Source organism: Bufo bufo, chromosome 1, assembly GCF_905171765.1.
Source record: "Bufo bufo chromosome 1, aBufBuf1.1, whole genome shotgun sequence".
NCBI classification, from domain to species: Eukaryota; Metazoa; Chordata; class Amphibia; order Anura; family Bufonidae; genus Bufo; species Bufo bufo.
In genome coordinates, this window is record NC_053389.1 from 279325445 (window position 1) to 279346317 (window position 20873).

General features: G+C 44.9%; 1 protein-coding gene across 2 annotated transcripts in view; it reads right to left on the reverse strand.

Annotated features, from left to right (window-relative positions):
• LOC121007769 (cytoplasmic FMR1-interacting protein 2) overlaps positions 1–20873 on the reverse strand; it is a 117339-nt gene that overhangs the window by 65949 nt on the left and 30517 nt on the right. For both annotated transcript variants that reach the window (XM_040439973.1, XM_040439964.1), the window contains exons 3-6: positions 9874–10040; positions 8127–8216; positions 6906–6983; positions 5053–5154 (exon numbers count right to left, since the gene is read on the reverse strand). In XM_040439973.1, the coding sequence (XP_040295907.1) occupies positions 5053–5154; positions 6906–6983; positions 8127–8216; positions 9874–9990 (387 nt within the window). In that variant the 5' untranslated portion in view covers positions 9991–10040. The remainder of the gene's footprint in view (positions 1–5052; positions 5155–6905; positions 6984–8126; positions 8217–9873; positions 10041–20873) is intronic.

Sequence of the window (20873 nt, forward strand, 5' to 3'; positions counted from 1 at the left end):
GGGATTTAGGTCTGGACTTTGACTAGGCCATTCTAACTCATGAATATGCTCAACCTGCGGCCCTCGAGCTGTTGTAAAACTACAACTCCCACCATGCCCTGCTTTAGGCTGATAGCTGAAAGCTGTTCGGGCATGCTGGGAGTTGTAGTTTTGCAACAGCTGAAGGGCCGCAGGTTGAGCATGCCTGAAAAACCATTCCATTGTAACTCTGGCTGTATGTTTATGGTCTGTGTCCTGCAGGAAGGTAAACCTCAGTCTAAAGTCTTTTGCAGCCTCTACCAGGTTTTCCTCCAGGATTGCCCTATATTTAGCTCCATCCATCTTTCCATCGACTCTGGCCAGCTTCCCTGTCCCTGCTGAAGAAAAGCATCCCCATGGCATGATGCTGCCACCATCATGTTTCACGGTGGCGGTCGGTGGGGATGGTGTGTTCAGGGTGATCTGCAGTGTTAGTTTTCTGCCACACATAGGGCCAGATTTATCATTAGCCGAGGTCAGAATAATGGAGTGAAAAAGTGCCAAACGCTAAAACTGCGCACAAATTTGAGACTTTTTTTCTGCTCTGCACTATGCTCGCCAGTTTTCTGAAAGTGGGCGTGTTTTCTTATGTAAATGAATCTCTAGACAGATTTACTATTGGGATTATTTAAAAAGTCGCAATTTCACTCCAATGAGGACCATGCTTATCTTATGAAACTTTGTAATAGAACATGCGACTTTTTCATAAAAACGTGCAACTTTTTCGTAAAGCTGCTTACTGACGGATAAATTGCTACTGTCAAACCACATTTATTACAGTCTTAAAGGGCCGATCATAAATCTGACTTTGCTAAAACTGACTTTAGCCATATGTGAAAGTGGAGTGAGCTGTCAGAGTCATGATAAATCTGGCCCATAGTGTTTTGCATTTTGCATTTATGCCAAAAAGTTCAACTTTAGTTTCATCTGACCAAAGCACCTTCTTCCACATGTTTGTAGTGTCCCCTACAGGGCTTGTGGTAAACTGCAAATGGGCTTAGGGCTTGCTTTGAAAAATGTATTTCTTCTTGCCACTCTTCCATAATGGTCAGATTTGACTAATAGTTGTCCTGTAAACAGATTCTCCTTCCTGAGCTTCAAGAGTGACCATGGGCCTCTTGGCTGCTTCCCTAATTAGTGCTCTCTTTGCCTGGGCTGTCTGTTTAGGTGGACGGCCATATCTTGGTAGGTTTGTAGTTGTGCTATACTCCTTCCATTTTCAAATGATGGATTGAACAGTGCTCAGTGAGATGTTCAGAATTTGGGATATTTTTTTATAACCTAACCCTGCTTTACACTTCTCCACAACTTTATCCCTGACCTGTCTGGTATGTTCCTTGGTTTTCACGATGCTGTTTGATAACTAAGTGAAGAAAATATCCAGCCCAGTTCAGGTGAAGTATAGTTGACTTTATTCCAGCGTCTAAAAACCGTACAGCAAGTATATATCGACATGTTTCAGACCTCTCAAATATATGGGTCCTTCCTCATGACAATGCGCTGCCTAAAGTCCACAAAAATGTTTTCCCTCCACCCCTCAGACCCATAGTGGCTGGAATAGGCTCTTATTCTGAGCGCTTTTCTGAATGGGTGGACTCTCTCTTACAACCCCTGGTGTCACTAATTCCTGGCTTTTTAAAAGACACAAGATCCGTGTTACAGGTCTTTTCAGATTTTGATTGGAAGGAGGGACATTCGTGGATAACGGCCGACATCACGTCCCTTTATACCAACATCCCCCATAACCTGGCAATCACCTCACTGAGATTTTTTGACCATTATAGTGATTACACTGCGGTACTCAGAGAATATGTTACTCTGGTAGTGGATTTCCTCCTCAGGCACAATTATTTCTTATTTGATGACATTTTTTATCTGCAAGTGTCAGGGGTGTCGATGGGGGCCAAGTTCTCTCCCTCCATTGCAAATATATTCATGGCATGGTGGGAGGGTCACTTTCTCGTCATCGACACCTCTCCCTTTTTGGATCGGTTGCTCTGGTATGGACGTTACATCGATGACCTGCTGATGGTATGGTCTGGTGATGTGGCGCACTCCATACCAGAGCTTATCAGGTATTTCAACTCCTGTGTTGACTGCATACAATTTGTTTTTCAAACTAATGACACTGAAATTCAATTTTTGGATTTGTGCCTGAGGGGGAATATTTCCACCCACAGAGTCAGCACGTCCACTTATCGGAAATACCATACTATTAGCCCATTCATGCCATCCCTCCCACACCAGCCGTAATATCCCCAAAAGGGAATTGATCAGTGCCCGCCGCAATTGTTCTGACTAGAGATGAGCGAACTTCTGTTTTAAGTTCGGCGTCTAAAGTTCGGCTTCCGGTTAGCGGAGGATCCCGATATGGATTCCGAATTCCGTTGTGGTCCGTGGTAGCGGAATCAATAATGACCATTATTGATTCCGCTACCACGGACCACAACAGAATTCGGAATCCATATCGGGATCCTCCGCTAACCGGAAGCCGAACTTTAGACGCCGAACTTAAAACAGAAGTTCGCTCATCTCTAGTTCTGACCAAGAGGGCTTTGAGAGGGAAGCATCTAATATTAGTGATAGACTCCTGCGCAGGAAACATTCACGCATCAATATAGAGCGGGCTACTAAAATGGTTGCTGACATGAATAGACAATCCCTAGTCTTTCCTGAATTTTCTCCAAAATCCAGACAGTCTGGAAATATTGGTAACCAACAGGCCACTTATTTCATTACACAGTTTAGCCAAGAATTTCCTGCCATCTGCAGGATTATGAAAAAATATTTTCACATCCTTAATTTTGATGATAATTGGTCAGGAACTGTGTCTAATGGAATTAAATGTGTGGCTAGGAGAGCACCTACCTTGGGCAACATTATCAGCCCAAGTTTTTTCTCAGATGGGGGAAAGTCACAAGCCACAAGCCACATGGCTCCACTATAAAGGCAGCTTCAAATGTGGACACAAAAAATGTATTTGCTGCGAACACACTACCACTGAGAAAACTTTTCGATCCACCGCAAATGGAAAAGAATATAAAATACAATCCTACATTAATTGTAACACCAGACATGTGGTCTATCTTATCACGTGTACAATGTGCTCTTTGCAATATGTAGGCTGTACTGCTAATCCACCCAAAAACCGGATACGTAGACACATATCCGACGTGCCACATTACAGAGACCGCAATGTCTCAGCAGCCAGCCTACATTTTGCAATTGCACATGCGGGTGATGTGTCTTGCTTAGAGGTCAAAGGTATAGAAAGGGTTTATTTGCCACCTAGGTGCGGGATCACAGAAGGAAACTCCTAAATAGAGAAGCCTTCTGGATCTCCAGCTGGGATCCCGCCATCCGCAGGGACTAAATAAACGCCATGATCTCATTCTGCAGTACTGATTATATGCTATATTTGTTTCTCTAATTTATGTGTATTTCCATGTTGAACATTTATGAACACTGAATTCTATTCATCACTATTGTTTTAGTGCTAGGATTTGTACCTCAGTGTTTTTTTCATGTTTTGGCTTGTAGGTTTTTTAACCCACTTAATTTGTATGGGACCGCCTCCTGACGTCTCCTCCTCCCAGGTGATATCCATCAACCTGGGGTTAGTTTCAGGATATATGTGGAGGTGCCCCCATTTCATATTCATGCTTGTCATGAGGAAGGACCCATATATTTGAGAGGTCTGAAACGCGTAGATATACACTTGCTGTACGGTTTTTAGACGCTGGAATAAAGTCAACTATACTTCACCTGAACTGGGCTGGATATTTTCTTCACATATTTCTGGACTTTACCGTATCCAGGTGCGGCATCCGTGCACAGAGGGTGATTGCAATACCACAGGTGAGAGCTGCCTTATAACCATATTCACTGTTTGATAACTAATGTTCACCAACAAACCTCTGAGGCCTTCACAGAACAGCTGGAGTTATATTGAGAATAAATTACACACAGGTGGACTCTATTTACTAATTAGGTGATTTTGAAGGAAATTGGTCATACTAGATTTTTTTAGGGGTATCAGAGTACAGGGGGCTGAATACAAATGTACACCACACTTTTCAGATTTTTATTTATTAAAAATTTTGAAAACCTTGTTTTCTTTTCACTTTAGGCTACTTTCACACCTGCGTTTAGGTGCGGATCCGTCTGGTATCTGCACAGACGGATCCGCACCTATAATGCAAACGCTTGTATCCGTTCAGAACTGATCCGTTTGCATGACCATGCAAACGGATCCGTTTTGACTTACATTGAAAGTCAATAGGAGGCGGATCTGTTTTCAATTAAACCATATTGTGTCAGTAAAAACGGATCCGTCCCCATTGACTTACATTGTAAGTCAGGACGGATCAGTTTGGCTCAGTTTCGTCAGACGGACATCAAAACGCTGGAGGCTGAACAGAGGCAAACTGATGCATTCTGAACGGATCCTTATCCTTTCAGAATGCATTGGGGCTGAACTGATCCGTTTTGGGCCGCTTGTGAGAGCCTTGAAACGGATCTCACAGGCGGACCCAGAAACGGCAGTGTGAAAGTAGCCTTACACACACTTGCTACTTTGTGTTTGTCTATCAAATAAAATCCATTTAAGTTCGTGGGTGTAAAGTGAAAAAATGTGGAAAACTTCAAGGGGTATGAATACTTTTAATAGACACTGTAAGCTCCGGTGACATCACAAGTGGGTTTCAGTCAGGTAACTGCCATGACATCATACACAGGTTTCAGTTAGGTGATCTGCTGTGACATCACAAGTCAGATTCCGTCAGTTATGTTACTGTGACATCACAAGTGTGTCTCCTTTAGGTAAGCAACTATAACATCACAAATGAGTATCAGTCAAATAAGCTGCTGTGACATCATAGGTAGATTTCCATCAGGTAAGCTACTGTGACATCACAAGTGGATTTGAGTTATGTACTGTACCTTTATACATTTTTGGGATATTACAGCAAATGTGATTTAGAATTGCAGAATATCAAACTTCATTAGGGTCAAATATGAAGAATAATATGTTACCTGAAAATACATGAACTTCATTAATTTTGTGACCTCTGGTTCCAATACCTCTACTGTCTTCTCATATATCTCCACACGATTAGGCTGCTCATTACACTTTACCTGCAAAGACACATTAGACACTGATTTACTTTTTCATTGGGTTTTTCTTAAAGTGACTCATGACAACAACCCCTATTCAAATGGAAGCTGTTGTGGTGATCTTGATCCAGCTTCTCTAACCGCTAGCTGGTGGAAGGAGGATATGGCCTTAGAATTCACCTGCAGTGTCTGCCATAGTCCATATGGTGGCCATTTAAAAACACAGACATCCATGTAATACATGAACCGGCTTGATCTGGCATGGCACGTAGTGGGGATTCTATCAAGTTGTGGACACAAAGGCATAACTTGAAACTCCTGGGCCTCAAAGCAGCATCTGTAACAGAGCCCCACCACCATGCGCTATTTACAATGATAGTGTCTTCTTCTGTCGTAGGTACCACAGGCAGCTGGGCATGGGTGTGACTGAATTCTCGATGCACTTTATAGCTGTACCCCTGAGTGGACCTCACTCTATGATGGCCATATGCCCGGCTGGCAAATAGGTAATAGAGAAATTGCAATATGAACCTAGTCTGACGCTCCTATTCAGAGGCACTGCTTCTTAATGAAGTGCCTGGCTTATTTGAAGATTTTGTAAGACCACCAAAAGGGTGCATCGACTAAGTCTTTGTCACAAGAATGCTTTAAAACAATTATGTCACACAACATGTCACCTCTTCTGACCAGACTATTTTTCCTTGTGAAATAGCAATTCTGAGGCATCTTTTTTTATGACTCTGTGTTGGGTCATTTCTTTATTATTCCTCCTGAATATTTATGAACAAATTAAAAACTAGGTGTTCTCCTTGCTTAGGCTCTATTCACACATCCACAACGTGTTTTTGCGGATCCGCAAAACACGGACAGCGGCAATGTGCATTCCAAATTTTGCGGACCGCACATTGCCGGCACTAATAGAATATGCCTGTTCTTGTCCGCAATTGCGGACAAGAATAGGACATGTTCTATTTTTTTCGGGAACGGAATTGTGGACGCGGAAGTGCTGCCCCATAGAAATGAATTGGTCCGCAATTCTGTACCGCAAAATGCGGAACGAAATTGCGGACGTGTGAATGGACCCTCAAAGGGGGTTTTCCGAGATATTTTTTTAATGACCTATCGGTCATCAATATCAGATCAGCTTGTTCCTGTACACTTGTACCGGAAGGAGCCGTCCCAGTGAAGTGCATGGGACAGCTTGTAATTACACCTGCTCACCGCTGCGATGGCAATGCAATGAAGGGAAGGCTGCGCTGGCATGGCAGCTGATCGTGGGGGGTGCCAAGTGTCAGACTCCTGCCGATCTGATATTGATAACCTATTCTGAGGATAGGTTATCAATAAAAATATCTTGGAAAACTCCTTTAAGAGGTATGTCAGCCCATATTGGACATGTCAGAGTATGCAGGGAGATACCCCCAACTGGGCACTCACCGTTGACAATTCATATATTTCTGAGAGGAGTTACAGAGGAAAGGTACAACAGACAGTTGTAAGAATACAATTGTTTGCTGAAATAGACAGGAGAGGTGACAGGTCATCCTTAACTGCAGGCATTCCCAAAAAGGAGGCAACAAATAGTCTAGCTCATAGGAGAAGATGCAAAAAGTGGTCTCACAGACTGTAACAAGACCTGACTACATATTAAAGCTAATCTAATATAAATAAGCAATTATAGGTTACGAGTATTAAAGTAGTAGTTAAAATGTTCAGGTCTCTGATACTCTGTGTGAGTGAGCATCCTTGACCAAGAGGAATTCATGACTTACTTGTGGAATGGCCCGAGAACAGCTCCTCCATGTATACAACATAACAGCATACTCCTGTCCCTCCTCCAGCATCTCATTCTGAAGAACAGAAATCTGCATCAGAAACCATCCTCTGATCTCTGTATCCAAAGTACATTTCCGGCCTTGCAATAGATGGTGCCCCTGTTGCACCCTCCCATATGCTGCACGCTGTATGACTCTTGCAGTGTACAAATAAGGGCTCATGCACAAGAACGTAAGGGCTCAGTGCCAATATAGCGGACCGTAAATGGCAGGTAAATGCGGACTTGAATGAGTACGCGATCTGCCAGATACGGCCAAAGATTGGTAATCTCCTATCTTTTGCAGAGCAGAAGCCCATTGAAGGACTACGAAGCACTCGTAACAATGTCTGCAAAAGGGAGAAGAATAGGACATATCTTTTTTGCGAGGCTACTGACCGGGGTACAGATGCGGACAGCACACTGTGTGCTGTCCTCATTTTTTGCGGACCCATTGAAATGAAGGGGTCCGCATCCTATCAGCATGAAATGCGGATCGGATGCGGATCAAAAATATGGTTGTGTGAGTGGGGCCTTATGGAAGCGCTCACTAGCATGCAGTTGGTCCGGGGATCGGAGAGTGAAGCGCTGTGAACGTTGACGATACTCACCCTCCCTGGTCTTCCTCCCTGGTGCTGCGCTGCACTGTACTGACTTCATACAGCGTCGTCAGGATGTAGTGTGCACACTATGACCTTAAACTGCACGCAGTCAGGTGACAGTGCAGCGCAGACCAGGAAGCATGACTGCAGGGGAGACCGCCAGACCGTGCAGAGTAGCAGCGGAGCAAGAGAGGTAAGTGAATTTATTTTATCTCTGATCTGAGGTCTGATGGGGGTCTGGCATAGAAGTCTGATCTCACATGGAAGTCTGATGGGGGTCTGACATGGAGGACTGATCTGATGTCCTGACATGAGGATCTGATGTGAGTTCCTGATATGGGCGTCTGATGTGAGTTCCTGATACAGTGGTCTGATCTCAGTTCCAGATATGGGGGTCTAATCTGATAATCTCATAAGAGGTCTGATAAAAAAATATATTTTTCTTATTTTCCTCCTCTAAAACCTGGGGTGCGTCTTAACAACAGGTGCGTCTAATAAAGCGAAAAATATGGTAATTCATTGCTACTGTCTAGAGTACTTGCATGTGAAAAGTTCACTTGTTTTTCACAAATACTCACCATGCTAGAATGAACAGTAGCTTGTTCTATGTATCTAGCTATACCAGTCACAAATGCATTTCGATCCTCAAAGTTAGTATCAAAGTTAGCCTGGAAGAAAAAACAAGGGCAACGTAAGCTAAGAAATCATCACTGAAAAGGGGTTGTCCTTTCCTTCAATATTATTAGGTCCAACGCCCTGCACCCCACGGATCCGCTGTTTTGCAGTACACTTGCATTCACTTAAATGGGAGCAGCGCTGCAGTTACCAATATCGTCAACTATACAAATGGACAGAGTTGTGTAGTTCTGCCACCATCCTCCCTCTACCCCCACTGGTCTAATACTGATGGCCTATCTTGAAGATAGGTCATTAATATCAAAATCCTGGACAACCTCTTTAAGAAATGAACAAGCAGTATAAAAAAACTGAAGTCGTTATAGTTTGGAATCCCACATGCAGTGTAGGATGCAGTTTAAAGAGGTGGTCCCATCTCATACATTGGGGACATAAGGCTAGGATATGTCCCCAATGTCTGATAGGTGTGGGTCCTACCTCTGGGACCCACACCTATACTTAGAACGGAACCTGCAAAGTCTCTGAGAGCAGGAGTGAACTGACCATAGACCATACGGAGAAATTTCCCAGTGGGCCGATGCTGGTCCCGACTACCTTTGTTGTTCCTGCCTACCTGTGCTTTGTGTTGTCCCTGACATTTTGGGTGGGGTATACCCACCACTGTTGTTGGCTTTTGTTTCAATAAATAGTTTGAGATGAGGAAATCACCATTGCTGCTTCTACATAAATGCCCTACTTTCATGATATAATATCACTGTAGCATGAACTTTTTACGTTTTCCATACATTTCACCCAAAAGCCAAATATCCCTAACTTTTTGGGAGTAGCGTATATCATTCCTTCCTTTATATTTCCCATTCCTTGTGAACCTACTCTTGACTTTAGCAAAAAAAAAAAAACTGCTTCAAAAACTGCACCTTAAGCCGCATCAAATACTGCGTGTGTGATTCTAGCCTCAGGAACATTTTCTAAAACGCCTTACAAAAAAAAGGATGTGGGGCTTAGCTTGACTGCCCATAGACACAACCAACTTCATGATCAATAAATCAATGACAATCAGCTAAGTTCAAGAGGTCATTGCTCAATGTATCTTCTTCAGTGAGCTGCCTCACAAAGCAGCTACTGGGCCATGATATAGAGAGTTTAAAAAAGCACAGTTAGAAGATAGTTGACAGGGAATGTAATCTTCAGGTCTCCTGCACACGACCCTATCGGTTTTGAGGATCTGCAAAATAAAGATTCGCTCCATGTGCATCCCACAATTTTTGCAGGACCCACTACTATAGAAAAGCCTATTCTTGTCCGCAAAACGGACAAAAATAGGACAGGTGCTTTAATTTTTGGCCTGGCCGTACGGATGTGGACCCATATTAATGAATGGGTCCGTGTGCAATCCGCAAAAAATGCGGATCAGACATGTACCAAAATTACGGTCATGTGCGGTCTCATACTGATTAGCTCGTAGGCCACCTATATTACTGGTCTGGGTAATGTGTTGGAGACTAATGGATACCATTGACAACAGCATCTGCATACCTTGTCCTATTCTGACACTGCCATTATTGGTCTCTTGACTGTCAATTGGGGGCGCCTAGAGATGTGGGGGAGGGCAGTGCTCCATTAAATCTACGATTATCAGGTGATGTACAGTCTACAGTGTATGGATCATCTCAATTAATTTAGGCTTACCTGGTACATTATGGAGGACGGCGGAGGCTCGATGCATGGCTGCTGGTCAGGGAGGGGCAGCTCCTCCAGTAGGTCCACGTTAGATAACGCATCTTCCAGCGTCACGTGGGTGGTCATGCTGAGTAAATCCGGTAGCACCAGTCTCTAGGGATTTATGACAAATTTATCTATTCCAAAGAGAAAAATATTAACAGTTAATTCTAATATAACTAGATTTCTTAGGGGTGGACTTAAATCATAGGAGCATCACATCTCCTCTGCTTCCCCCTTAGTTATTTGAGTGACGGGGCAAAGGATCTTCACTGTCCTCCTGCCTAGACCTGTAATCCCTGCTGGTAAATCTTCAATCGGCACATACGCAGTACAACTCGGCATCGGGGGAAGCCAGCTGAGATGTACTGCACGTGCACCGACTGAAGATTCAGTGGCACATACGAGACTCTATATGGCCAGGCAGAAGGACAGTAAGGATGCCTGGCTCTGTCACTCAAGGAGAGGGAAGTGGTCAAAGGAGAAGGTGGAAGTTCACGCTCCTCGGTGCACTGAAGCCACAAATTGGGGCCACAAATGTAAACAAGAGAGGGGTTATTTCACGCAGCAGGATCAACCCTACCAGACAGTATATACCTGGGTTAATAGAGTTGATCCTGCTGATAGATGCTCTTAAACGGTGATATTTTATTAAATCCTTAATAGGGCAGCCCGAGTTATATAACAACTCTCTCTGTAAATTGCCGAAAATAACAAGTGAATGTGGTGATGTTCTGTGCACATAGGTTACCACTGCAGCCTATCACTGGTCTCAGCAGAGATGTCCCTAGTACGGCTGAGGCCAGCGATTGGCTGAAGCTGTGACCTGTGTACAGATTACTGCTGCAGCCAAGAAGAAACAGCAGTAGGAGGACTGGAGTGCAGCGCTCGAAGAAACAGGGCGAGTATCCTTTCATTTGTTATTTTATGTCATTTGCAGGGGTTGCGTCTGAGTTTTTATATAACTCAAACAACCCCTTTAAAGATGCAGCTATTTTATACCTTGCGAACATAGCATTTAAAAAAAAAAAAAGGCTTCTTTTTGGTCAGCATTGCCTCGGCGGTCACATGTGCGCGAACGGCACATCACTGCAGAGCCTCAGCAGTCACATGCTATTCAGGCACACGTCACTGCTGAGGCCATGCGACCATGGATGGGACATCATCACTTCTGCTCTAGGAGCCACAGTTATGGAATGCTGGGACATTTGGAAGGTATTTCCTTTTTTTTTTTCTTTTACACACTTTACAACTTGTCCTTAATTTTTCATTTTGGTCGGACATCCCCTTCAACCTAATTCTGCCAGTGTCAGTATGATTACGGCAATACCAAATTTATATAGGTTTTTTTTATATTTTACTACAGTACGTTTGCACAATAAAAACACAAAAACATATCTTTGACTTTTCTACTGATGGAGCAGTGGGCATGCACAAAAGGTGGAATTGGGGGTCTTCATTAGTCACAGCAGCACCGATGGGGTGACAGAAGGAGCCCCCTCCCTCATGTAACTGGGTTAAATGGAGTGATGCATTATGAGTGTGGTCACATAATATTATTTATACATGAACGAACACATTAAATGAGAAACACAATCCACAAGAACCTAATATAATAATCCGTTTGTATCTAGCTGCGCAGTTCTTGACGCTATACGTTAGGCAGCAGACTTTACAATTATAATGATTCCTTTTTCTACATGTCATATACTGCAATAGGACCCGGTCACTTCAAAGCATAGTTTTCTACAGGCGCAGCTCCTCTAACCTAAAAGAATGCTTTATATAGACCTACAGACAGGAAATAAACAGAAAACGTAGCAGTTCCTCTTGCAGGTCTAAGAATCGCCTTCACAATATCACGGTCGGCGTGACTATCACATACGTGACACAGAGGGAGGGAACGAGGAAGGCCCTGCCCAAGTGAGAGGGAAGGTGGTGACCCCTGACTCACCTTGCGGCTGGCACCTGGCTGCCCTGACGTCCCTAGACGGGTTCCTCACCCGTACGCCGATCACGTGCCTAAAGCCCTGGATTTCCCTAAGCTGAGCCCTAGATAGTGAACAGGGCGGTGGGAACACTAGTCCGCACCACTAGCTCTAAAGAAAAACACCAAGGGGAGGACAGACAATACAGACTCAACATATAACCCCAGGTGGGCGACAACAGGAGACAACAAGAAGCCCAACAGGGATCCGGAGGGAAGCACTCTGGAACGACAACCAGGATTCACAACTCCAGTGGGTCAGTATAGATGTCCAGGCAGGAAGCTCTATAACTGGCAACTAGAGAAGCGTGAGGGGAGAATATAAGGAGGTTGGGAGTGGCAGACAAGAAACAGCTGAGGAGGAGAAGCTACGGATCCCTGAGTGAGACAAAAAGGATAGCAAGGCAAACACAGAACACAATCACTAAGAAACAACGTGATCTTTAGATATAGAGCGCGCAGCCACCCGCTCCGACTTCCTGACCCCGGGTATAACGGAGTCAGACGTGGCTCTTGATACCCTCGTGACAGTACCCCCCCTTTCACGAGGGGCCTCCGGACACTCAGGACCAGGTCTCTCCGGATGAGAGGCATGGAAAGTCTGAATTAACCTGTTGGCGTTTACCTCTGACGCTGGAACCCACATTCTTTCCTCGGGACCGTAACCCCTCCAATGCACCAGATACTGAAGAGAGCGGCGGACCCGACGAGAATCAACAATTCTGGCTATTTGAAACTCCAGATTACCATCCACAATAACAGGAGGAGGTGGCAGCGGTGATGGTTCTAGAGGTGGAACATATTTCTTGAGTAACGATTTATGGAAGACGTTATGGATCTTAAAAGTCTGAGGTAGCTCCAGGCGAAAAGCCACAGGTTTAATGACGGCTACTATTTTATAAGGACCAATGAACCTAGGGCCCAGTTTCCAAGAGGGAACCTTCAACTTAATATTCCTAGTAGACAACCACACATAGTCATTCACTCCTAGGTCCGGACCTGGCGACCGTTTCTTATCGGCCATGCATTTGTATTTACCACTCATCTTTTTCAAGTTAACTTGCACCTTCTGCCATACCGATGAAAGAGATGAAGAAAACTTTTCCTCTTCGGGAACCCCAGAAGACCCCCCCTCTTTGAAAGTACAAAATTGGGGATGAAAACCGTATGCACCAAGGAATGGTGACTTGCCAGTGGACTCCTGATAATGATTATTTATTGCAAACTCAGCTAACGGTAAATATTATGACCACAACTCTTGGTTTTCAGACACAAAACACCTTAAATATGTTTCTAGGTTTTGGTTGGTACGCTCAGTCTGTCCATTCGACTGAGGATGGAAAGCTGAGGAAAAGGACAAGTGTACCCCCAAACGGGAACAAAAAGCTTTCCAAAACTTAGAAATAAACTGGGTTCCCCGATCCGAAACCACATCGGAAGGGACCCTGTGAAGCTTCACGATTTCACTGATAAACACCTGGGCAAGAGTTTTAGCATTAGGAAGTGCGGGTAGCGCAATAAAGTGTACCATTTTGCTAAATCTGTCTACTACTACCAAGATAACTGTTTTACCCGTAGACAACGGTAAGTCAGTGATGAAATCCATTGACAGATGTGTCCATGGCCTATTGGGGATTAAAAGTGGCAATAAAGACCCTGCTGGACGTGTATGAGAGACTTTCGCGCGTGCACAAGTAGAGCAAGTAGACACGAAATCCATTACATCCTGACGCAACCTTGGCCACCAAAAACGACGAGATGATAGCTCCAAGGTTGCTTTATTACCCGGGTGCCCAGCAAGTGCCGAATTATGATGTTCTTTTAATAATTCAAGACGCAGGTTTAACGGTACAAACAATTTCTCTGAGGGGCAAGAGGCCGGGGCGTCCCCCTGGGCCTCTAACACCTTTCCCTCTAGAACAGAGTGTACAGCAGAGACAACCACTCCTCTTTGTAAAATAGGCACCGGATCACTAACATTACCCCCTCCAGGGAAACTACGAGATAATGCGTCTGCCTTGGTATTTTTTGCCCCAGGACGATAGGTGATTACAAAGTTAAATCTGGTAAAGAATAGCGACCACCTAGCTTGTCTAGGGGTGAGACGCTTAGCCGATTCTAGGTACAGAAGGTTTTTGTGATCCGTAATCACCGTGACGGGGTGGATTGCTCCCTCTAAGAAGTGACGCCACTCTTCAAGCGCCAGTTTAATCGCCAACAGTTCCCTATTTCCAATATCATAGTTCTTCTCTGCAGAAGATAATTTCTTGGAAAAGAAAGCGCAAGGACGCCATTTGCCAGGAGACGGACCCTGAGACAATACAGCCCCCACTCCCACCTCTGACGCATCTACCTCAACAATAAAAGGCTGGGAGACATCAGGTTGAATTAGAACAGGTGCCGAGGTAAACCTCTCTTTTAGAGAGGAAAATGCATCTTTAGCGGCGTCAGACCATTTGGAAAAATTAGTCCCCTTCCTAGTCATGTCGGTAAGGGGTTTAACGATCACTGAATAATTTTTAATGAATTTTCTATAGAAATTTGCGAAACCCAAAATCCGTTGTAGGGCTTTAAGGTTCTCAGGAAGATCCCAATCTAAAATTGCCTGGACCTTCCCAGGATCCATACGGAAACCTGAAGCAGATAATAGATATCCCAGGAACTGTATTTCCTGAACGGCGAAGACACATTTTTCAATTTTCGCATATAATTTATTCGTCCGTAGGACCTGCAGTACTTGCCTGACATGCACCTCATGTGTTTTCAGATCCGCCGAATAAATTAAGATATCATCCAGGTATATGACTACAAACCTGCCGATGAGATGACTAAAAATATCATTAACGAAATGTTGGAAGACAGCAGGGGCATTGGTTAGACCGAAAGGCATAACTAGATTTTCATAATGCCCCTCAGGGGTGTTAAAAGCTGTCTTCCACTCATCCCCTTCCTTGATACGAATCAGATTGTAGGCCCCCCTAAGATCAAGTTTGGAGAACCACCTAGCACCCGCAATCTGATTAAAAAGGTCAGGAATGAGAGGAAGAGGGTATGGGTCTCGGATGGTTATCTGGTTTAGCTCACGGAAATCTAGGCAAGGACGCAGGCCCCCATCTTTCTTTTTAACAAAGAAAAACCCTGCAGCCACGGGTGAAGAAGAGGGTCTGATGTGTCCCTTAGCCAGACTCTCGGAGATATAATCTTTCATGGCCTGTCTCTCGGGACCCGAAAGATTATACAACCTGGACTTGGGTAATTTTGCACCGGGAATCAGGTTAACCGGGCAATCATAAGGACGATGAGGTGGTAGCTTCTGACAACCCTTTTCAGAAAAAACGTCCTCAAAGTCCGAAATAAATGTAGGTAGGGAAGTTATGGAGGCGATTAAGCAATTGTTATTTAAGCAATTCTCTCTGCAATGCTCACTCCACTCCAATATCTCCCTGGCCTGCCAATCCACCACTGGATTGTGCGCTACCAACCAGGGAAGACCCAATACCACAGGAGAGGGAAGGCCCTCCAGAACGTAGCATGAAAGACACTCATTATGGTGGTCCCCTACCCGAAGGTGTAAATTATGAACAATGTGGGTGAGGTTTCTCTGAGACAGAGGAGCAGAATCTATAGCGAATACGGGAATAGGTCTCTGCAGCGTACAGAGAGACAAACCCATAGTGCGGGCAAAATGGGCATCTATCAAATTTACCCCTGCTCCACTGTCTAGAAAAAAAGAAATAGACTCCGTCTTAACACCAAAAACAATAACCGCTGGTAACACAAATTGAGATGTTCGTATGGAGGAAACGTATACCCCCCGGCTGACATCCTCCACACAGCCTGGGGTTAGTAGTTTTCCGACGGTCTTTTGTTTTTGAGAAAGGAGGGACAGACATTAATGAAATGACCCCTCCCCCCACAGAAAAAACAAGCCCCCCCCCTACGGCGAACCTCAGGAGGACGGACCTGACGAGAAGTTCCGCCTAGCTGCATAGGCTCATCTAAGTCAGTACAGACTAACTGTAGCTTGGGAGAGGTAACCAATTGCTCAGGAATTTTCGATCTCTCCCTAAGACGTCTATCTATTCTGATAGAGAGAGACATAACAGCATCAAGGGAAAGGGGGGTCTCATACAGCGCCAGTGCATCCTTAACCCTTTCCGATAGCCCAGAGCAGAACTGACTCCTGAGAGCCGGGTCGTTCCACTGAGTATCCGTAGCCCACCTACGGAACTCTGAGCAATATTCCTCTGCTGGCCGATCTCCCTGTAAGAGTCTCCGTAACTTCGACTCAGCCAGGGCGACTCGGTCAGGGTCATCATATATGAGACCCAAAGCCCCAAAAAATCCCTCCACTGACCGGAGAGCCTAGGAACCAGGGGGTAACGAGAACGCCCAGGATTGCGGGTCCCCCTGAAGCAGGGAAATGACAAACCCTACCCGCTGTTCTTCATTACCTGAGGAGTAAGGGCGCAACTTAAAATATAATTTGCAGGCCTCACGGAACGTCGCAAATTTCTCCCTTCCCCCAGAAAATCTGTCAGGAAGAACAACCTTGGGCTTGGGTTCTGTAACAACCTGGTTACCCATAGCGACCGCTGGGCTTGCGGTCTGCTGCATTTGCTGCTGTTGTTGGAGGACAGACGCCTTCAATCCTGCCACCTCCAAAGACAGGCCTTGAAGCTGTTTTGCCAAAGCAGCAATAGGATCCATATTGGATTCTAAGTAGAGAAAAAAAAACAACAAATAAAATTTTTTTTTTTTTTATTTATTTATTTTTTCTCAAAAAGTAAGGCCAGTTATAATATCACGGTCGGCGTGACTATCACATACGTGACACAGAGGGAGGGAACGAGGAAGGCCCTGCCCAAGTGAGAGGGAAGGTGGTGACCCCTGACTCACCTTGCGGCTGGCACCTGGCTGCCCTGACGTCCCTAGACGGGTTCCTCACCCGTACGCCGATCACGTGCCTAAAGCCCTGGATTTCCCTAAGCTGAGCCCTAGATAGTGAACAGGGCGGTGGGAACACTAGTCCGCACCACTAGCTCTAAAGGAAAACACCAAGGGGAGGACAGACAATACAGACTCAACATATAACCCCAGGTGGGCGACAACAGGAGACAACAAGAAGCCCAACAGGGATCCGGAGGGAAGCACTCTGGAACGACAACCAGGATTCACAACTCCAGTGGGTCAGTATAGATGTCCAGGCAGGAAGCTCTATAACTGGCAACTAGAGAAGTGTGAGGGGAGAATATAAGGAGGTTGGGAGTGGCAGACAAGAAACAGCTGAGGAGGAGAAGCTACGGATCCCTGAGTGAGACAAAAAGGATAGCAAGGCAAACACAGAACACAATCACTAAGAAACAACGTGATCTTTAGATATAGAGCGCGCAGCCACCCGCTGCGACTTCCTGACCCCGGGTATAACGGAGTCAGACGTGGCTCTTGATACCCTCGTGACACACAGCCATCAGTTACTACCTGTAACTACCCTATACACTTGGCTCCAGGTAATTACTAACTGGAAGAGATTTATCAAAAGTAGTGCTGCAGAAAAGTGGAGCAGTTACCCATGGCGACCAATCAAGAACCATCTTCCAAAGGCCCCTAAAAATTAAGAGCTAAAATATGATTGGCTGCCAAGGACACGTGCTCCACTTTTCACTGGGAGGAGCTGCACATAGCACCCAATAGGATTCTAGCTTTCATTTTTCCCAGACAGGCCTTTTCCAGTCAGTGATGTGATTGGTTACTATGGGAAACCGTTTTTTTGTTTTTTTTTGCGCTAGTTTGAACGTGTTACTAAAGTCAGCCATAGACTTCGATCCTGTTCACACTGGAGTTATGATTCCTTTCCTGTGGTATTCTTCCCCTTTCCTTTTCTTACTCCACCTCATGGCTATGTAAAAAAAACGTCGCACATCTTCCATAAACCTGTCAAAAGCACCTGTCTCCCTGGAGCCCGTTTTTTTTCTGTCATTATTCAAATAGTCAAATAATTCACATGAGAAAAGTTGCCAAAAATGTGCAAATTTGGTGAATTTTCCGTCCAAGACTGGCATAATATATGTTGATAAACATGGGGCAATTTCTTAGCTAATCTTCTCCACTGAGCTTCATTTACAGTGTCTTGAAAAAGTATTCATACCCTTCAACTCGTCCACATTTTTTCACATTACACCCACAAACCTAAATGTATTTTATTGGGATTTCATGTGATAGACCACCACAAAGTAGCAAGTATGTGTGAAGTGAAGAGAAAACGATACATGGTTTTCTAAATTTTTAATACATACTAACCTGGAAAGTGTTGCACACATTTGTATTCAGTTCCCCTGAGTCAATACTTTGTAGGACCACCTATTGCTGCATGTCTTTGGGGCATGTCTCTACCAGCTTTGCACACCTAGAGGCTGAATTTTTTTCCCATTCTTCTTTGCAAAACAGCTCAAGCTCATCAGATTGGATGGGGAGCGTCTTTGAACAGCAATTTTCAAGTCAGGCCACAGATTCTCAATGGGATTTAGGTCTGGACTTTGACTAGGCCATCCTAACTCATGAATATGCTTAGATCTAAACCATTCCATTGTAGCTCTGGTTGTATGTTAAGGGTCTTCCTGCTAGAAGATGGACCTCCACTCCAGTCTCAAGTCTTTTGCAGCCTCTAGCAGGTTTTCCTTCAGGATTGGCCTGTATTTAGTTCCATCCATCTTCCCATCAACTTTGACCAGCTTCCCTGTCCCTGCTGAAGAAAAGCATCCCCATGGCATGATGCTGCCACCACCACGTTTCATGGTGGGGATGGTGTGTTCAGGGTGATGTGCAGTGTTAGTTTTCTGCCACACATAGCGTTTTGCATCTGACCAGAGCACCTTCTTCAACATGTTTGCTGTTTCCCCTACATGGCTTGTGCACACTGCAAATAGGACTTCTTATGGCTTGCTTTCAAAAATGGCTTTCTTCTTGCCACTCTTCCATAAAGGGCAGAATTATGGCGTACACAACCAAGTTGTGGACAGATTCTCCCACTTGAGCTGTGGATCTCTGCAGCTCCTCCAGAGGGACCATGGGCCTCTCTAATTAGTGCTCTCCTTGCCTAAGCTGCCAGTTTAGGTGGACGGCCATGTCTTGGTAGGTTTGAAGTTGTGGCATACTCCTTCCATTTACGGATGATGGATTGAACAGTGCTCCGTGAGATGTTCAGAGCTTGGTATTTTTTTTAATAAACTAATCTTGCTTTACACTTCTCAAGAATTTTATCCCTGACCTGTCTGGGATAAAGTTACTTAGTTTTCATGATGCTGTTTGACCATTAAAGGGATTATCCAATGCCTATAATGCCCCCCCATATGCCCGGGCCCCTCACACAGATTATACCTACCTCGCTCCCTGGCACCCGCATCTCTTCTGATGTCGGAACGGCCGCTGCTGCATCTCCCCGTTGCACGGTTGAAAACATCCGGCATTGGGGGGTTGCAGGGTAATCGGGGAGCAGGGCGAGTACAATCTGTGTGAGGGGTCCGGGCATATGGGGGAGCAATATAAGTCTTGGATGGCCCCTTTAATGTTCTCTAACAAACCTCTGAGGCCTTCACAGAACAGCTGAGAATAAATTACACACAGGTGAACTCTATATACTAATTAGATAACTTCTGAATGCAATTGGCCACACTGGATTTTTTTCAGGGGTATCATAGTACAAGGGGGGAATACAAATGCACGCCACAATTTTCAGATTTTTATTTATAAAAAATTTCAAAAACCATGTTTCATTTTCTTTTCACGTCACACATGCTTGCTACTTTGTGTTGGTCTATCACATAAAATCCCAATAAAGTACATTTAAAGGGGTTATCCAATATCATAAACAGCCCCCCATGTGCCGGGCCCCTCACAGGGAATATACTTACTCCGCTCCCTGCGCCACTCCTGGTTCCCGCACCGCCCCTGCTGCTTCTCCCCGTGCATGGATAAAAACATCCGGGGGAAGGGGGGGGGGGAGGGAGCAGCCTATGGCAGGCGGGGACAGGGATGAGCCTCCCTAGCATCGCGGGTGATGCTAGGGAGGCTCATCCCGGTCCCCGCCTACCATTGGCTGCTCCCCCCGACACCTGATGTTTTCATCAGTGTACAGGGAGAAGCAGCAGCTGTGGTGCATGGACTAGGAGCGGTGCAGGGATCGGGGTAAGTATATTCCCTGTGAAGGGCCCAGCACATGAACGGGAAGGGGGGGGGGGCAATTTATGATATTGGATAACACCTTTAAGTATGTGGGTGTAACATGAAAAAATGTCAAGGGGTATGAATACCTTTTCAAGGCACTGTACACCATGGGGGAGATATATGAAGAGCAGTATTTTCTACCCTGGCCTTGATACCCCCAGGGGCTCCAAAGGCTGCACTTAATTTATGCATCCTCCAGCAGTCCATGCATCTAAAATTAAATCTACACCAGCTCATAGCATCAGTCACTTTTCCCTGTGTAGTTAGTTCAGTTTGATAAATATGCCAGGTAGATGGCCCCGCTCACACCACTCCCCCTTTTTTTAGAAAGTGGTGAAGGCAGTGTAAAAATGGAACTGGCACAAAAACTTCTGCCCAATTGCTGTCTAACAAGTCGCAAAATCTGGGTTTGCCAGAACACTGTTATATGGGGAAGATAAATCTCCCCCAGGCGCATTTACATATCCTTTTATCTTTTTTTCCCCAAGAAAAGGAGATTCAACAAAAACAAATATCAGTGAATGTCTAATCCCATGCAATTTCTAATAAAAGCAGAGTGGAAATATGCAAACAACATATGAAAATTAGAATGGAAAAAATATAGTCCTCGTAGGATGAGCCTCTGGTCACCACGTTATAAGGGTTCATTAGGAAAGATTTAAAATGGCCACCAGCAATCTGTGCTAGAATGTGAGCAGGACTGGTCATTTCCACTTGCAGAGCTGCCTAGAGGAGGGGAGGAGGTGGGACCTCACTACCC